Below are 18,354 nucleotides of genomic sequence, written 5' to 3'. Positions count from 1 at the left end.
AGAGGATTCGTTAGGAATGCTCGGGGCCCGGGGCCGACCATCCGCGCGGGGCCGGGTAATGGAGTACGTGTATCAACATCCCTATTGATATGATGCCGGAAGCACTGATTTATATGCCGTTGGATTAATTTCGCGAAATAACGCACCAATTTAGTGTTTTAATTGTTCGTAACCTTTCCCACCGTCTGTGATAGTACCGGCTTTTTCTTACAGCGAAATAATATGGTGACGATAACTTAATAAACTGCTTGTTACTATTGTCGGGCTTAACGTGAAGACATGGGTTCAATAATTTGCTTAATTAGAACTTAGAAGTGTTTTCTGAACGTCAATTGTTTTGTCACAACTTGTTTAACACAGCTAGCAATAAGTCAGAAAGATGACCTCGGGTAAGGTGGTCAGACGTTTCGGGAGCGAAAGCGGGACGAGTGCCGATGACGGTGTATAACGCCCAGTTCATAGCAGCTGCAGTAGTGTCATGACCCTGAAATATTACAGAAAGCATAATGCTTTGAGAAAAGCAACTCAAAACTAGACAAATGATGCAAAGATTATAAATAAATTATAAGTAAAGGAGATAAAAAGAAAATGACTAACTTGAACACAATAGTCATAAAATATAGGATTATGACACAAAATTAATAACAATCCCGACACACTGAAATGCCTTTCACCTCTGTAGGGTCTGAGCGTTTACTTCTCACCTACTTCGGCATTGCAATTATTTTAAAAACCATCAAGTGTTCTAAGGAAGGAGAGTGGAATAAATTTTCTCGACAGTTAAATACCTTGAAATTTATTGTATGGTGTCAGAATTTTGTTAAGACATACATATCTTCTTCAACTATTGTTAAAAGAATACATGCAAGAAATATATATGCTTTATCAATTATTCCAAGAACATGAGTAAAAACCTTTCTCAATAAGGCTGAAAAAAAGTTCTTGATATTATTTCTTTAATACAGCTATGAATGTATGAAACAATGATTGTGGCAAGTGGAGTGCACCTTGAATATGAAAGAAAGAGGAGCACAATTAAAAGAAAAGTACACACTGAATCATCACCTCAAACATGAATGTCTCGACTTCCTCCTTAATGTCGTCAGTGGACAGTGTCTGATCACTCATGCTCATATACAGAAGCATGTCCAAAAAAGCTAAACGCTTAGTTCTGCTTTCAGTGGTGTCATCGAACTTAAGGCATCCCAAAACCTCCTCTGCTTTCTTGGTGTCAAAGGTGCTATGTCTGTCCTTAATCACCTGAAACAGCACAGCAACAGGTCACTATTTGTGTTTTTTAAGAATTGTCAATAATTTGTGAGACTGCAGCATCAGTTTCTGAGGTAATTGAGAAGGTTTATTTTGAATAATGTTGACTGCATTACAAATGCTCAAAGCTTGTTCATGCAAGGACAGTTAGAACAAGCATTTCGTGTTAAGTCAGGAAGCCATTCACCTTTTGTGTGAAGTCATGAAGTATCTCTCGACACTCGTCATGCTCTTGTCCTTGGCCGAATATGTTGTACAACACTTTGTTCCAGTGCCAAGGGGTTCGCATCCTCTTCTCTAACAATGAACAGATGCGGATAACAGCACGCACATAGTCGGACTCTTTTGTCTGTGCACTGACATGTTGACCCATGGCAGTCTGTGAGCGGAAAGAAATTGCACATTGAAATATCTGGTAGCAAGCTGTCAAACATTATTTCAGGAAAAGATCCCTATTTATTCTTATATATGTTTATGCTTCTCCACAACTAAAATAAATTCTTATGCAGAATGCAAACATTAGATTGTTTAAGTTTATTATCTTCTCATTCACCCTGTATCCTTCATTACTGTTGTATTACCATGTCAAGGACGCGTTCACTTCTCACTTTCATACACCGTCACACATCACTCGAACTCACTGACGGCCATATGTATGCACGTCCCCACGCGTGTTCTTTTCACACAGATATCACAGAGATTTGTCGTGGGCAAATAAGAGTTATATAATTCAACATTTAACATTAAACACATACATTATTAAATGCATATACGGTGTAACATCGGTATAAATGTCTTTTGTGGCGTCATTCAATTAAGTTGGTCGTCCGTTTTTCTTTCGAAAAGTTCTCAAATTGCTACTTACACTTTGGCTTCTGTTATTCACACTTATTCATACTTCCACACTGTCCGAAGAGATCGCCCAAGAATAAACTGTCTGGTAAAATCCTCCTTGAACTTCACATACACTATACTGCTTCCCAATGTTAATGATCGTTGACACTCTCCTTTTCTGACTACACATTAAACAACGATAAGTCCTTTTCCCTTTACGACATGTCCTTTCTTAAAATCCACAGTTGTAGACCACTTTTCCGCCTCTCTTTCTTATCTCTCGTCTCCCGTCGTCTGCTTCTTTGAAAAAATTTTCACTCTCCGCACAATCTAAAACTACGTCATAAATGACGTCGGGTTCTGACGCAAAACCACGACGCAGAAAAAAACACCCATATACTGACTGGTAAGGGCAATAATCTCTGACAAACAAAAGACAGGGGCAACAACCCCCTGTTCCTAACATACCATTAGGCTGTAAGGCTGAAATGCTGGATGTATTAATTAAGCACTGACCACAGATAATGTCCAGGGCGCACATGGCAATGTCTGGGAAGATGTTGAAATGCCCCTGATCTTTTTTCTTCTGCAGCTTCTTCAATAGCACCAGTGTCTGACTGTTGAGCATTTTGCGGCGTGATCGCCACTTGTCGCTAGTGCTGCAACGAATAAATGATGTAATGATAAGCAAAAGAAAATATCCAGTAGTTCAGAACATTTAGCCAGTCACTGTGCCCAACAAAAGTTTCAATCCAAAATATTTCACCAGTAAATGGTATGGATGTGAGCAATGTTGATAGATATGATTCAACGCCTTTAAGCTTGATGATGATGGTTATGAATTAAACAAGCCTGTCCCTGACTATAAAAACACCAAAAAACAAAAAGGCAGGCCAAAAAAAAAAAAGAAATACAAAATTGAACAAATAAAGGAAAGAGGAATGGTGCATCAAAAAAGACTATCTAAAATTAATAAAAGAGAGAATAAGAGAGGTGAGGGAGGAGGGGAGAGATAATGAGCAAGAAGGGAAGAGAAAGTGGAAGAATAATAATTGACGTAAAAGAAATTAACCAATGAACTTCGTTTTTACACTGACTTGAAATCTCAAAATGGTATCAAATGGTACTCAAACTTTGAAGAAGATTATCAGTTAAGAAAGATTTTTAAAGACTTTTACAATTAATTTAAAAGGGTGCTGTCAAGAATAAGGCTGATGTCAAGGTTTAATATTGTAGCCGAACTGAGCCAGGCTTTCTGACGAGGGCGAACACTGGGGTCCCTAGCACCTATATCAGTCCGTTAACGGTGTTACTCTTTGGCGTTCCAGGGAAGAGGACGGAAGTTCCCTAGGTGAATTTTTCTGCTAAAATTCGGGCCTTCGTTTGTCGGGAGTGTTATCTAATCTACACCTCGCGTTGTGTGTGTGTGTGTTTTTTTTTTTAACCATCTACAACACACCAAAGACCTCCTTTTCTCTAAAACAAAAATGTCTTTTCTTCGGTGCGTCGTTCAATTCCGCGGATCCTCATGTGTGTTCTCTGCTGTGTCACAACCACTGACAACACAAATCTCTTTCGCTCTTATAGTGATATGAGTTCATCTATTTCACGACGAGGACATACCTACGTACGACCCACTAGCATTCGATCGGACTAACGTGGAATAAAAAGAAAGTACTACCAAGAGTATTTTACAATCTATCCCATATATGTAAATGTTTACCAAGCTCGAACTGTACCTTGTCAGTAAGCCTGTACCAAGCCATGGGTGAAGGAAAGCATACTCGGATGACTTGTCCATGTGCTTTGAGCTGTTAACCAGCACCTGTAACACAGGAATCACTTTGTGATGACCTGCTGAAAAATCACATGAAACAGACGGTAACCTCTTTTATCTGGGAGTAGAATTAGTATTTTAACAGAAATATTTCTTTGTCGCATTATTCCAGGAAGACAACTTCACCTACAACAGACAGGTTATTCAGTAAGTTACATCAGATGGACAAGATCATCATCTGCAACAGGACGATATAATTCTCACTATTTGGAGGAAAATTTTTACTACATGTTAAAGCCTTGGAAATTAAGTCCCTGTTAAAATATTGGTAATTTTTTGTCACGACGCCGCCAGTGCCTCTCGTCTTTCACTCTCTCCAACACACCAGCGGGTCGAACAATTGCGCGTTCTTTCGCTCCAATTAAAGAATGATTCGCCTGTACGAGTCTGTGTTTACTGATCAAAATTACCAAAAAAAAAAAAAAATCCTAACTATAAAAACAAAACGGTCTCTAACACAATAGTTTTTCCTTCGATTTCCACATCTACGAAGTACAGAGAACACCTCACACACTATAAACTCACTGTCTTGGCAATCAACGTCTCTTCTATCGCAACCGCAAAAAAAAATTTCACTCACTTTTCAAACTTACTGTCTTGGCAGTAGTTTCTTCGTTCATGCTACCACATTAGATCTCTGACTAGCGAAGCAGATTGTCTTGGCAAATGGGTTCACCTCTCCCTATCCGCTCTCTAACCTCCTCTTCTTCTCTCTGTTCTCTAGCGTCCTTCTTCTTCTATATCCTTCCTAACGTCCCTCTCTTCTAGCTACTTCCCAACGTCTCTCCTCTTCTTCTCCCTGCTTCCTAACGTTACCTCCTGTTTTTACGTCACTTTTTTTTTTTGACATCACTTTACGTCATTTATCACGTTCCATTTAGAGAACGTCCATCATTCGCACGCTTTCATACCACTCTGACTAGATCCATGACATTTTTATTCGAGACAAGAAATGAAGAAGTGTTTGTCTAAGTTATGTATACGTAATTGTTTATATACTGTTTAGCTGCAGCATACACTAAACAATGGCATCTCTATAATTTGCCAATACAACTGTGGGTTCTTTTCTGAAAGCATATTTTGTATTTGTGTGCATTGAACAAAAACAATATATATGTTTGTGGCTTATTTAAAGGGTCTCTTATCAGGCATTCAGCAATATCTGTATATATATATATATGAATGTTATACTGTTAATTACTGTCTCATTGAGACAGTGATTTGTGCTTGGGTGCTGCCTCACACTCTCACCTTTAGTTTCTCCAAGGATTCCCCGAGGCTTTCGAAAGCCCAACAGGTCGCAGACATATTCGGTACATGTTATTGTGCAGAATACTACGAGCTTTGAATGGTCTTGCTCTTCGAGTGCTAATATTTTGTATTCTTAGAAACATTGGAGAAAAAAATGGAGGAACAACTAAAGAAGCAAGGTGAGAACTTTGAAAAATTGTCAAAAAAGTTAGATGATAATCAACACCGAACTGAACAAAAAATAGCTCAGCTTAAAAATGATTTGAGTGAATTAAAACACACTTGACCAAAATTCTTGGGACATAAACAATCTATATACAAGGGACACGCACTCCAACTCACGTATGAACGAACTAGAGAAAGAAATGGATTCCTTAATCACGAAACTCACGTGGTGCCCAAATTACAAGTGGCTCACGATTTCTACAAACAGCAGGACAATCACGCGTGTCAACCTTCCATCCATCCTCCAGGTGTAGGGGCGCTGATTCCAGAGTCTGATGCCGGTCTGACTTCTTACCTGGGGACGAAGATGGCGTCATCCTGACAGCCGCAGCAAAAGAAACAGACAGGTGTTGCAGTACCTGGTGCACCTGTCACTGACTTTGTGAAGGAGAGAGCGGGCGCTCGGGGCCAGACTGAGTTCTGAATTCGCTACACACATGCGCACTGCTGGGTACACACGTACTCTCGTGCACACATCTACTTCATAGACTGACAGACACACTGATCACACACACTGATGACTTCTCGCACACATGTGCATTTTGTGCACACACACAACACAGCCATCATTACCCACTACACTGCAGTCATACACATTTCTCAAGCTCTTTGCTGTCTTTAACCAGATTTGCAGCAAACATGAAAGGTAGGTATGAAATAATGTATTTTCAGACATGCTTATATTTTATACAAACATAAAAGTAGTAGAGGAAGAAAAGAATTTTGAATGAATCTGAAGAAAAATACTTGAGAAAAAGAAAACTTGTGCATCGACCGGGAATCGAACCCGGGTCACCCGCGTGGCAGGCGAGTATTCTACCACTAGACCACCGATGCGTTAGACGAAAAGGCAAATTATCTAAGGATAAGATTTACTATCTGCCCATATCTCCAAATTCTGTTTTTATGTTATTACATGAATAAAGAAAATATGCACAGAAACATTTATTACTCAGTCCATTTTAATTAAGTCCTACGAGTATATACTTCCAAGAAAAAAAAGCAAAGTGATTATACCATTAGATTGAGCTCCCCTGTGGAGGTAGAGGGCGTTGAATTAACTCCTATGTTTACGTCACGGGTTCAGACGCCATGTCTCGGCTGTTCACATAGAGCGATGGACTGCTGTTAGTTTTTAATGGTGCTGATTCGCATTTGCGGAATATTACAGTGCAAAGTTACGTTTAAGCATATTCAGGGGAACTTATTCTAGTGCTGTTTTTCGTCGATATGACGATCCTACCGAAGAAAAAAGCAGCGAAAGACAAGAGCGAATCTGAGACCACAGAACATTCACATTCTAGCACTGTGGGACATCCCCACCCACACGGACACAACCATGCACACGGACACTCATTAAGTCACCCTCATACTCACGGACACTACCACCATACAAGTGCGACAGAAACACGACATGAGAAGGCAACCCGTGGCAGAACTTCGCCTACAAGATGGGGAACTTCGACATCAAGAGAAGAAAAGCTTCCTCCTCGCACGCATACAAACAACTCGGCGTTTGAGTTCGACTTTGAGGGTCATGATTCAGCTAGTAACCACAAAAGAAGACATCGATCCTCTCCACACAGAACTGTACGAAAGCACCGAGGTCATTCTACCAACGGACAAGGGTCCCCAGGCACGAGCAGTTCGTATGACTGCGATGATGCTTACAATAGTGAAGATGAACACATTGCGCCAGCCAAGGTAGCAATGGCTGAAAACAAAGAAGAGGTAATCACAAGAAACCATAGCAAGAACTGCTTTCTTTGCTGTTGCTAAAGGATGATGAAAGTTTATAAACGGGATTCTTCTCATTAATGCTGAGGTGTTTGTACTGGCCGTCTGTAACTGGGTTTAAGTATCAACTACTGAACGGACTAAAAGTTAGTTTTGACCTTGATGGTAAGCTTAAGCAAATGTTTGCACAGCAGTGGGACAGTTTTGGTCTTCTGAACACTGGAAAAAGAGAGTATTAATATTCTCCAAGTCATACATTTCATCTCATATTTCAGCTGTGGATACTTTATAAAAGGTTTACATAGGGGACAGATGGTCTGATAATCTAAGTGGAATATGTATTGGCTTTTGAACTGTTTTAGTGCATAAGAAATGTACATGTTGCATCTGGTAGCTAAACTGATGCATTGAGAACTGACAAATGTTTGCAATTTTTTTGTAAAATTTATTTCCACAAGCAGGAACTGCTTTTTCACCATCTCTTTTCTTTTCTTGCACCATCCGAAGAGCGTCTTTGCTGATTTTGGACATTCCTAAATCATATTTTTTCTCTGACAGCAGGATGCATTATCATTCATTGTTTTTTCCTTGTTTTGCTTCACACCATAGAGCTGTTTTGAAGAGGGAGCATACATAGATGCTTTCATTTCATCAGTTCTGGAAAAGCACATATCAGTACTGATTGGCTGTACATGTTTTACTTTCTACTTTACATTTGAGCACTTCTGTACCATGTGTCAGTTTCTTTATAAATATAGATTGCAAGCATCTGTCACTTAGCTATTCACGATGAAATGTTGAAATATGATGGAGTTAGATAACTTAAGTCTTTTTAAACCGTAGTTCTAGCTTTTTTCTTTGAGTAACTATTTTAGGTGTGTGATTACAGTTTGAGAGTCATCATTATACCTCATTCTTTAGAAGATGAAAAAAAATTAAAGCTGCACATTATTATAAAATAATACTTTTCATTAGAAGGAAAAGACTAAAGCCAATATGGTTGTGCATAGTGAGTTTATTGTGTGGGTTTTTTGTCACAGCTGGAGCGTCGTTTTGAACAAGCACTGAAGGAAAAGAGGGGATTTGTCATTAAAAAGATGGGAGAAGATGGCGCCTGCCTATTTCGTGCAGTTGGTAAGCATTGCATCTGTACACTTTGATGCTTGTGTAGGTAACTAAGGGCACAATAATTTAAAGCAGCATCTACGCAGAACCACTGGGGTAAAGTCATTGTTTTAAACATGGTGGCATATTTATCATTCTCATGCTAAAAAAATGCTAATGTGGACGATGGAGAACCCTGCTTGAAACAATTAGGAGCTCTTATTTGGTTTCCTCATCATTATGGTGAAAAACCTTTTTTTTCACAGGTAGATCACTTGAGGTTTTTGTTTAGGCTTCTTTTGCCACTCTTTCTCATCTACAGACCTCAGTATATTTTCTGCTGATCATGCTGATTTCAGATATGTTTCTGTGAATGACCCCGAGCGGTCCGGTGGCGCAACAGTTAGCGCCTGTCACCAATACAGTGAAGGTTGGCTGCCCAGAGTTCATTTCTCGTCTCGGGCACGCTGTTCTTTCTCTGCACGTGGCATCTGTTTACAGGGCTGGCTGCTTGCCGTAATATAGCCTCAATTGCTGACACGGCGTAAAACAACAATTCCCCCCCTTCTGTGAATGACCTAGACTAAACTCAGGATGATAAGTGTATTTTGTGCCATTCTGTCTTTTGCTCCACAATTTTTTTAGACTGCTGTTCAGCAATACTTCCTCATTGCTAGAAATTGACAACTGTGATCTGTGCTGTGAGTTGGGCTGCCCCTAGCAGTTTAAACAAGTGTTCACATGAGTGACCTTTCTCGTCTTTGCCTGGACATAAGATTTTGTTCCTGTACTTTGATACAGTGTTCTTATCTCGGTATATTTGCATATTTTAGTCTACTTCTGTAGGTATGCTGTGTTCATTTAAGGTCTGTACAGGCAGTCCTCGACTTGCGACGTTGTTCCATTCCTACATTGGGTAAACCGATTTTCACTGTAAGTCGGAACATACATACATACTGTACATAAATAACATACTATAAGCACTTATCCTATCCTAACACCTATCCTAAGACAGTAATTATCAAAAAACACATATAAAATACGTTTAATTTTTCCGCCGCCACACCAACGCGTTATGATGTTTACGACGCAAAGCCGAAACAAAGATTTATGCAGTAAATGGGAGATGTGTTGTAACCACGAAACATCGTAACTCGGGGCTGACGTAACCCGAAGACTGCCTGTATATTTATTATTTGGCTGTTTTCTTGCTGTAAAGTGGGATAATGCACTTCTTCCAGATGAACTACTGATGTTGAAATAGATGAATGTAGTTAGTAGTGGAGATATTTGTCTTAAGAAATAGTTTTGAACTATTATTAGAAATTCCTTGTTTGTTTTAAATTGTTGGGTGCAGATGCATAAAGCAGGAGCTTTTATGATATAAGTGATATCAGGAACAGAATAATAATAATGCAAAATTTATAAAGCTTTTGGTGCCTAAAAACAAGAACGAAACATGGGCAGTATATGAGGGACAGGAAAACAAATAATATATGAATTATAAAAGAATAAACAACAGTACTAACAAAGAATAAAATCAATTACAGAAAACACAAAGAGAAACCAAATAACAAGAACAAGGGCTGAGAGTAACATAAAATACATTTAATATATATATAAAATAATAAAATGAAATGTAATTACGTTTTGGTTTAATAATGATTTCAATAAAGGCATATTTGGCCCTAAATTTGTTAGAGCATTTTATAAGGTGCTTGTTTCTAAGATTCACCTCTTCCCCCCCTTTTTTTTAAATTTTCCAGCGGATCAGGTCTTTGGAGATCAAGAAATGAATTCGGATGTGAGGAATATGTGTATAGACTACATGGTAAGTAACATTTTGATGAAAGATATATACTTTTAGATAACACAAGTTAAACGTTTAAATTATATGCTAAGATTAATTCAGACATAAGAAATGTTTGACTAGATAATATTACTTTAAAATATATATATGATAAATTTTATCAAGATACTGAAATCATAGACCATGCACTGGTTCACTATTAATTTTGTTTATTTGTTGTTGCGAAATTGGAGGCACCTAGTCTTAACAGTGCTGTACTATTGCACCCCATGAAGAGTATACTTATAATACCATTTTTTATGTTACAGGCCAAAAATGCAGAGTTTTTTTCACAGTATGTGACCGAGGACTTCAAGACATACCTGAACCGCAAGCGTATGGATAGCTGTCATGGCAACCATCTGGAGATACAGGCCATTGCAGAACTGTTCAATCGACCCGTGGAAGTCTATCAGTACAGCATTGGTCAGCAACATTATTATTTTCTTTATGTTATATATTGATGGACCAATACAAGCCTGTAACCAGCTTTGGTTGTTTCTCTTACTATGATATTTCCAGTTCTTCCAGTGGACAACCCATCATTAAGGTGTACAAATTTTACAGATTAAGCGGTGATAAGAATTTAAGAAAATGGTTTGAAACATGCAAGTTTTTCCATTTCCTTTCTCAAAACCGCTGGTAGAGCTTTAAAGAGGGAATGTTAACATTAGTTTATAAAAATTTAACTAAAAATTGAAAAGATGTTTTAATTTAAATTAAAAAATTAAAATTAAACTGGTTAAATGGAGTGGAGAAGAGGGGTTGGTTTATAGTTCAGTAAATTATGTGTAAGACTATTAGAACTATAATAAATATTCTTTCCTTTTACCACTTGTGTGTGTGTGTGGTCATGCATTTGTGGATTTGCATATGAGTATGCATGTTCACATGTGGTTTGTGTGTGTTCTTTGCAGAGCCAATCAACACATTTCACAGTCACTATAAGACTGACTATGAGCCCATCCGCATCAGTTATCACAGTGGAGTGCACTACAACTCTGTAGTTGATCCCTACAAAGCAACCATTGGTGTGGGCCTTGGGCTTCCAGGGTACCAGCCTGGGGTAAGAGAGCATTTGAAGACAAACTAAATTTATGGGCTTATGCAGGAGACTTGATGCTAAATAACCAGATTTGTTTATTATAGCAGTTTAACAGCTCTTTCTCTTCACTTGCTTTCTGCCAAAAGGATATATGAGCCATGATTGTCATGTACAGTGATGCAAATATAATTTTAAATGTGTTCCTGAAAAAAATTAGCAAATGTGTTTTTGTTTTTGAGTGTGGAAAGTACCTGTTTACACACTGAGCCCAGGCTACTTACTCCACCATTTTGAGTTTATTGCCTTAATGTGCATTTACCAAAGATTATATGACTGTAGTTAATATTCCAAGGTCAGTGTGTTAGCAATATTTTGTCAGTAATGAATTAGGGAGCATTGTTCAGGACAAAAGAGGATTTCCTCAAAATAAATTGAGGGTATATGTAAGCTTTTGTGGATTTTTTTTAACGCAGGTTAACAATTAACTATGACAGCTTGAGAATATTTATAACATTTTGTTTGTGATCTCATAAAGGTGCGTTGGATGGGAAGAGAATGGTTGTTAAAGCATTTGATGGTTTTTATAATGTCACTGGTGATTTTTAACGATGTCACCATCTATGATAATGAGTGATGAAAAGAGATGGAAGACAAAAGAGTTTGTTTCTTAAAAATTGGCAGCTGGCAAAAAAATTAAGGTCTGGAAAACTTAGGCATGACTGTAGGAATGGTGGGTTTTTCCCCACTCCATTCAGTTTGCATGAAAAGGTGAAATGACAGATTTTCTTTTTGCAGCTTGCAGACAAGAATTTAATGAGGGATGCACTGAAACATTCAGAGGATTATCATATAGAAAAGGTAATGCTATTTTATGAAATTCTTGAAAGGACTAATTTTATAATTGCTTAATAATCAAAAGATAGACACAGATTCCATGCTTTTGGTTCTTGCAATCAATTCTTCTTTCCAGTGCATGGCAGTTTTAGTTTGTAGTTGAAGATATGAGTGTTTTTGTATGAAGTTTATGGGCAATGATTCTAGGAAGCAGCTTTGCATGATTGAAGAGTGTTCATTTGCAGACAATGCTGGAAGATAAACTGAGAGAGACTGATTGGGAACTGACACAGGAAAGCATTGAGGAGCAGGTGGCTCGAGAGTCCTACTTTCAGTGGGTGCGTGAGCAGGAGGCAGCTAGCCGGCAGCAGGGACCAGTAAGTGTTCAATAGAATAGATGTAGCTGTCTGGTCAAAAATGCTACATTTGGAGATTCAAAAATTTTAAAGGGTTTTTTTATTTTTTATTTTTGTTATAAACTTGAAAAAAATCCTTGAAAAAAATCCTTGAAAAAAATCCTTGAAAAAAATTGTCTGTTACTTGGTCTTGGTTAAGTGGCTAAAGAATGGTTTTTGGTCAAGGTTGGTAGACAACTTTAAAAAAAAAATAGAAGGTGACCTTAGACCAACTAAACTTTTAGATTAAGTGTTTCACTTACTACCCACTGTACTGTGGAAGACCATCAGGGTCGTTATGTTGTAAGGAATAGATTGACTCTGGCAGGCCACATTACTGCTTCTGGAATGCCACACGCAGGCCTGTTACATATGACATTATTCTTCACCTTATAATTTATACCTACCCTAATTCCATGGTCAGAATGGTTGGTCCTTATGTCCTTTTTTTCCCCCCTATTTCTGAAAGGCTCGCTCAGCAAGCGCCACTTGCAGTTCAGCTAGTGAATATGCTCGGCTGGTGGAGAACAGCAATGGCTCGCCAGAGGCAAGAAGCAGCAGGTCTCCAAGGACTCGCAGTGGCCAGAACTCTCCTCAGCATGCCACAGTTGTTGATTTGGCTATACCAGGTAATGAAACAAGTACTAAACACTTTTAATGTTTTCTCCTCGACGTTGCTTTTTGTATTTAGTGTTGGGGTTGGGGAACCATTTGAATGACATCTTTTCTTTGATATAATATGGCTATTACTATTTTTTTAGCCTCATCTGCTATTATTTAATTATAAAGTTTAATGCAGTAGCTCTTGGTATTACTTAAAGCGGACATGAGACATAATCTTTCTGCCAGCTATGGTGAATGTGACCTCTGTTAAACTATATAATCCAGAATGAAGGTGAATAAAATAGGCTTCACATATGTTGAGCAGATAAATGAATGTTAAGAAAATGTATTGGAATGTGGGTGAAGAAACATACATAGAATACTGTGCCCGGATAAGTTGCTAATTTTGGATTTATCTGCCTGGATCTGTACATCATTGCAGATTTAAAAAAAAAATAAATTGAGAGAACATGATAGTTTATATATATCAATCAAATAAATATTTGTGAATTGATGAATGAAATGTTACTGCACCATGGATTTTAACTCTTTAGCATGAATCAAAACCTAGATGTAGTATTTTTTTCCCCTTTCTAGTTGTAGATGCTTTTTCTTACATTTCTTTTAGATTGTCATTTTATTGCATCAGGACACTTTCAAAATATTATGATTGGGTAGGACATCACATTATATATATATCAGGATTTTTGCATAAGAGCTCAGTGTGTTTTGCAGGGTCATCCAAATCTCCATGGTGCAGTCCCAAGCAGACTTCAGACATACCTCCTTCAGCCCCAGAAAACCATGTTGAAGAAGGTGCTGTAGGGGGTTTTAGAGAAACATCTTCTCTTATGGACCATCTTCCACCAGCCATGTTTGGTGAGTTCAAGGCAGTTAACCTGCTTTGCTGTCATGCTTTAAATGATATTTAAAAAAAAAAACAAAAAAAAAAAGCCCTAATAGTTGATGCTTCGAAGACACCAACAAATCACTGCTGGCTCTTTTTCAGTAGGTTCAGGATGCTGTGCTAGTTTTTTCCAATTACAGAAACTCTGACATTTTTTCCCAGAGGTTTTGTTTTTTTTTCGACAGAATTTTTTTTAAAAATTCATATTTGTATTTAAGAACATTCTGCTGATTTGATGATGATGGAATTTAGAAGAAATAAGTTTAAAATTTATGGTTGAATTTAAGGCTATTTGTTTCAAAAACAGATTGGGAGGAGGATGATATACTGGCACAAGTGATGGCTGTGTCACATCAAGAATACTTGGACAGCCTAAAGCGGCAAGCATCTAGTACTGAGTCTTCGTCGACATCGATTGCTGCTCTTTCCCCACTAGCCTGTACTGCCGACCCAGGGTTAGATCAAGCATGCTGCAGTACCAGTGTAGAGACTTCACACCTGTCGTCGGAAAGCTAGTGGCCTACTTAAACTAGACTAACTCTTTGTTTAGTTAGTGTGCTTTTTAATTATTTTTTTAAGCAAATGGACCCTGCTTCTTCCTGTGTCATTTTGATTTTTTTTTTTTTTTTTATTGGTGGGAGAGAGGGTATGTTTTTCCTGGTCCTTCCCATCTTTTACTCTTATTCCATTTCCTCTCCCTCCCCCACTTTCAACTCCCCCGATGTTCTTTCCATCCTGCATCTTATCCAACAGCACCTTTTTTTTTTTTTTTGGAGGGAGGGGGGTGGGATATTGAAAGGGGAAAACAGAAGAAGAAATAATTTCTTCTTAACACCTTCTCAGAATAGCAGAAGCTAATGCACTTGCTTTTGAAGCTGGCTACAATGCAAAAGCGTTTTGTAGACTATTTAGGCAGTTTGTTGCATGGCCTGCCATTTTTTTTTTTTTTTTTAGCCAAGCATCATAAGAGAGGTATGAATGAATTGTTTGTTATTCTGTCCCTCACAGTTACCTATTGTTTTTCTGGATGGCACTTGAAGAATACACACGGTCACCTAAGCGCCAGTGGCAAAGAGCTCATGCAATTTATTCACACATACCTCCCCAACTTTCTTTGCTAATCCCTAAAGTATGATGAAATATCCAACATGATCCAGACCTTCTCCATGGCCTGAAAAATGTTTGTCACTGTCAGCACTGAAGAGTTGTGTGCATGAATGTTTTATTTATTTTTTTAAAGTGCAAGAATGAAGTAGTGGTGAAGACATTTAGGGGACAGTGTCTTGTTGGGCATCCCTACCTGGCACTTTCTGCGAGGTCTTTCAGATTGTATATCATGCCTGTATTTACATATTTTATGTTTTGCTTGTATGCAGTCTTCTCTGTCTGTCTGCCATGCCTTCTGTCTCAAGTACCAATTCACAAGAGCCTGAAATATTTCTGTTTGCTTAAGATACAATTCTGCTCTTTTTTATTATGAACATGAATATCAGAAGAAATTAGCCCTGTAATTTAACATTAGCAGATAAATACATTTGTGAAGCTTTATGACTTACTATAGAGGAACAAGATGTAGTTTAATGGATGCATCTAAAATAGTTATCTCGTATGGCAATAATTATACCATATTTTATAAAAAGTGTCAAAATTAGTGCTCAATGTGGCATGTTTGTGCAACTGCTTCAAGCTTTGAACTTCCACATCAACACCTGTTCTTAAAGAGAACAGCAGGATAATCAACTCATTGTTGCTGGTCCCTCATTATCCTGGTACAATAGGCTCTTTAAAATGGATGTCATCCTTTGCTGCTTGTACAGTGTCCAGGAATGATGAAGAACCATGTACAGAACTGAACCATATTCATCAGCTGTTAGTTTAAAGAGTGCTGGTGACTTAATCATTGCATGTCACCAATGAAGAAGGTTGTGTGCAGATTTATATCAGCACCTTATTTTTGCATCACGTAAAATTCCAACCTTACACATTCATAATGGCATTGTCAATTCTTCGGGCAGTTTCAGATGGTTAGAGTTGCAATAAACTGAAACTAGAGTGAGATCTGAGACAGAAGAGTTATTCTGCTGTTTAATTTTGTGTCTGACAAATTTTGCACAGGGCTCTTTTTTTTATTATTTTGCAGGGAAATCAAATGTTGATCTTTTTTAAATTCTAGTTGTTACATTTGTCAGACTGTCACTGCATGCAATTGTTGCCAGCACATTTTTTTTTAATCATTTCATAGATACCATTGTTGAGCAGAAAATGTGTGTGTAATGAGTGGGGGTAGGGGAGTAAACCCCCAAATGTGATTTAAGTGTGATCATGCTTTCTGATTTAATCTATGCACGTTTTTTTTTTTTTTTTTTTTGTGTCTTTAATTTAGATTTTCATTTCCAATGATGCTGTTTGTCCAAGATGACAGATTCTTACAAATTTCTAGTAGTTACTATTTGACGATTAGCATCTGAGCAAGCTCAGTAAAACAGCACACCACTTGAGGTTACTAGTCAAAGAAAATGGTTTGTTAAGGGTAGAGTGTGTTTCAAGCAATACTACACAGGAAATCCTTAGTTTTTGATGTGTGGGAGACTAGGGGTTGGGGGTAGGGAGGTAGACTTACATTAAAGAGTTGAAAACAAAGTGTGGGTACTACTGTTCTTGTTGTGCTAATTTAGAATGCATGCACCTTTTGAAAAGAAAAAATGTCTACAAATCATTAAGTGCAGGTTGTGAAATCTCTGTTTGGTTTTGATAGGTATGTAAATACCAGATGATTTGTCAAAACGCTGAGGTTAGACACTTTGCAATATCAACAGAGAGGTGCTTTATAGACAAAACTACGATGCAACCAAGACTGCATTATGTTGGTAGTTACACTCCTTTCAGGTGCCTAACAAAATATTTCAGACACACTTCCACCTTACCCCCACTTCAGCAGAATTTTTTTTTAGTCAAACTGTTTAGGAATAGTGGGAAGGTAGAAGGGTGATTAAGCAGCAAAAATTGAAATTATGGATTCAGACTTAAATTTCAAGTTGACATTATGATCAGTATAATATTCAAGTCTATAAATTGCTTGGACTTTGTATGCTTTCAGTTCAGATCTGCACAAATAGAGTTTGAGATGGCGCTAATCAAATATTATTTAGAGCAAAAGTGTCAGTATATCATTTGCATGCTAGAATGATAAACACATTATAGTTTCAGAGGTATGAAAAAGCTGTTGTATTTGGAAGGAAAAACATTCTGGTGATGGTTATGTAGAGCATGGATGTAAACATTTAGTGGAGAAAAGGAAACTAGTACACCTATCTGTGCAGAGACAAGTAAAATGTGTTCTTTTCAAACTTTTTGTACTTGCAGGACATTTGGATCTGCTTGTATTTGCAGTAAATCATGGACAGCAATTTTTTTTTAAGCTTTCCTATTGGTGGGTGGATGTGTGTAAATGAGAATTTTAAGCAAGGGCATTTTGGTGCATCAGCTTTCTGCACCATCCTAATATTGCTTATATCTGTGGCATGCATAAGGATTTAGTCGCAGAAGAGCCTTTGATACTTGATGTCTTGCTGTTTTGTGAAGAATTAAATTAGAAAATCAGGATCACCTCTTTCTTTTTAAGAACTGTTTTGAAAGTGAATTCAGTTTTGTTATAAGTTGAACATGATTTTTGCCAATAACGTGTGAAAACCAGCCCCTAGATTATGCCTTGCGATGGAACAGCAAATTTTTTCAGATGACCAGCTGATGAACCTTTCCAGTCCATGCATTTCATGTTCATACTTTTTCCCCTTTGTGTCTTTGAAAATTAAAAGATTCATAATATAATGAATACAAGCGATTACATTTGAACTCTTTCATACCAAGAGTCGTGTTTGGAGGAACATGAATCACGTCTGCTTTTCATTTACTATGCTTTGAAACTGTTGTGAACACATATTTTCATGGTATGCGTTATTGTCATTAATTAAATTATGTTACTGGTTTTTTTTCTTTTAAACATTTTAAAGGCCATGAGAAACAAGGCTTTAATACTTTACCTCATCCACTTGCACTGTGCAAATTTCACGTTGTACACTTTGCAAATGGATTTCACCTGCTCGATGCACTTAGTGAAAGAATGTCATTGCTTTCTGTGGTTTAAAAAATAATTAGTAAAATAAGACATTTGCAGATCACTGTATACTGTGGTGTTTTCACAAGATATGGTGAGCATTGCACATGTATGGCTGAAATTGTAACCTTTTCTCAACTAAGTTTTCATGGATCATTCATAGATTTTCCTGTTAGGCAGAATGCCTACTTTGCCATATTTTGGTCATTTAAAAAAAAAAATTAGCGAAATAAGTCACCGTTTTAATCTTTTTGGCTGTTGTTTTCTGTTTAAAAAAAAATCACAGCTATTCAAAGGTATATTTTGAAGTGGAATTCTAGAAATAACACTCTTTTTGTTTGTTTTTTGGG

The 18,354-nt window shown here is 37.6% G+C and overlaps 2 protein-coding genes and 1 non-coding gene across 6 annotated transcripts; 1 reads left to right on the top strand and 2 right to left on the bottom strand.

Moving 5' to 3' along the window:
- Nucleotides 1–103: 103 nt before the first annotated feature.
- On the bottom strand, nt 104–4,714 carry LOC112572201 (cytochrome P450 4V2-like). 4 transcript variants are annotated; one of them, XM_025251769.1, is made up of 7 exons: nt 4,521–4,714; nt 3,843–3,928; nt 2,620–2,762; nt 1,851–1,945; nt 1,457–1,648; nt 1,066–1,260; nt 104–484 (listed from the first exon to the last, which is right to left on the bottom strand). In XM_025251769.1, the coding sequence occupies exons 4-7, from the start codon at nt 1,881–1,883 to the stop codon at nt 341–343; spliced, it is 564 nt and encodes a 187-aa protein (XP_025107554.1). In that variant the 5' UTR covers nt 1,884–1,945; nt 2,620–2,762; nt 3,843–3,928; nt 4,521–4,714; the 3' UTR covers nt 104–340. The 4 variants fall into 4 exon arrangements, with proteins under 4 accessions (XP_025107554.1, XP_025107556.1, XP_025107555.1 ...); XM_025251771.1 differs by lacking the exon at nt 1,851–1,945; XM_025251770.1 differs by lacking the exons at nt 3,843–3,928; nt 4,521–4,714 and having other exon boundaries at nt 2,620–3,790.
- Nucleotides 4,715–6,182: 1,468 nt separating this feature from the next.
- On the bottom strand, nt 6,183–6,253 carry Trnag-gcc. The gene has a single exon. It is a non-coding gene; the product is annotated as a tRNA-Gly (tRNA).
- A 218-nt stretch (nt 6,254–6,471) lies between these two features.
- On the top strand, nt 6,472–18,065 carry LOC112572855 (OTU domain-containing protein 5-A-like). Its single transcript, XM_025252775.1, has 10 exons — nt 6,472–7,147; nt 8,194–8,287; nt 10,024–10,088; nt 10,376–10,532; nt 11,024–11,172; nt 11,947–12,009; nt 12,231–12,362; nt 12,850–13,009; nt 13,719–13,862; nt 14,198–18,065. Exons 1-10 carry the CDS (start codon nt 6,647–6,649, stop codon nt 14,404–14,406), a joined length of 1,674 nt encoding a protein of 557 aa, XP_025108560.1. The 5' UTR covers nt 6,472–6,646; the 3' UTR covers nt 14,407–18,065.
- Nucleotides 18,066–18,354: the final 289 nt, after the last annotated feature.

This window comes from Pomacea canaliculata, linkage group LG9 (genome assembly GCF_003073045.1).
Source record: "Pomacea canaliculata isolate SZHN2017 linkage group LG9, ASM307304v1, whole genome shotgun sequence".
NCBI classification, from domain to species: domain Eukaryota; kingdom Metazoa; phylum Mollusca; class Gastropoda; order Architaenioglossa; family Ampullariidae; genus Pomacea; species Pomacea canaliculata.
This window is presented reverse-complemented; position numbering and strand designations above follow the sequence as displayed.

Bases quoted from the DNA above. Each gene is read 5' to 3' on its own strand.
- LOC112572855 (XM_025252775.1), top strand. From the start codon at position 6,647: ATGACGATCCTACCGAAGAAAAAAGCAGCGAAAGACAAGAGCGAATCT. The intron at 7,148-8,193 runs GTAATCACAAGA...TTTTTGTCACAG, and splicing joins TGGCTGAAAACAAAGAAGAG to CTGGAGCGTCGTTTTGAACA. The intron at 13,010-13,718 runs GTAATGAAACAA...TGTGTTTTGCAG, and splicing joins TGTTGATTTGGCTATACCAG to GGTCATCCAAATCTCCATGG.
- LOC112572201 (XM_025251769.1), bottom strand. From the start codon at position 1,883: ATGAAAGTGAGAAGTGAACGCGTCCTTGACATG. The intron at 1,649-1,850 runs GTAATACAACAG...TTCCGCTCACAG, and splicing joins GTGAACGCGTCCTTGACATG to ACTGCCATGGGTCAACATGT. The intron at 1,261-1,456 runs GTGAATGGCTTC...GTGCTGTTTCAG, and splicing joins TTCATGACTTCACACAAAAG to GTGATTAAGGACAGACATAG.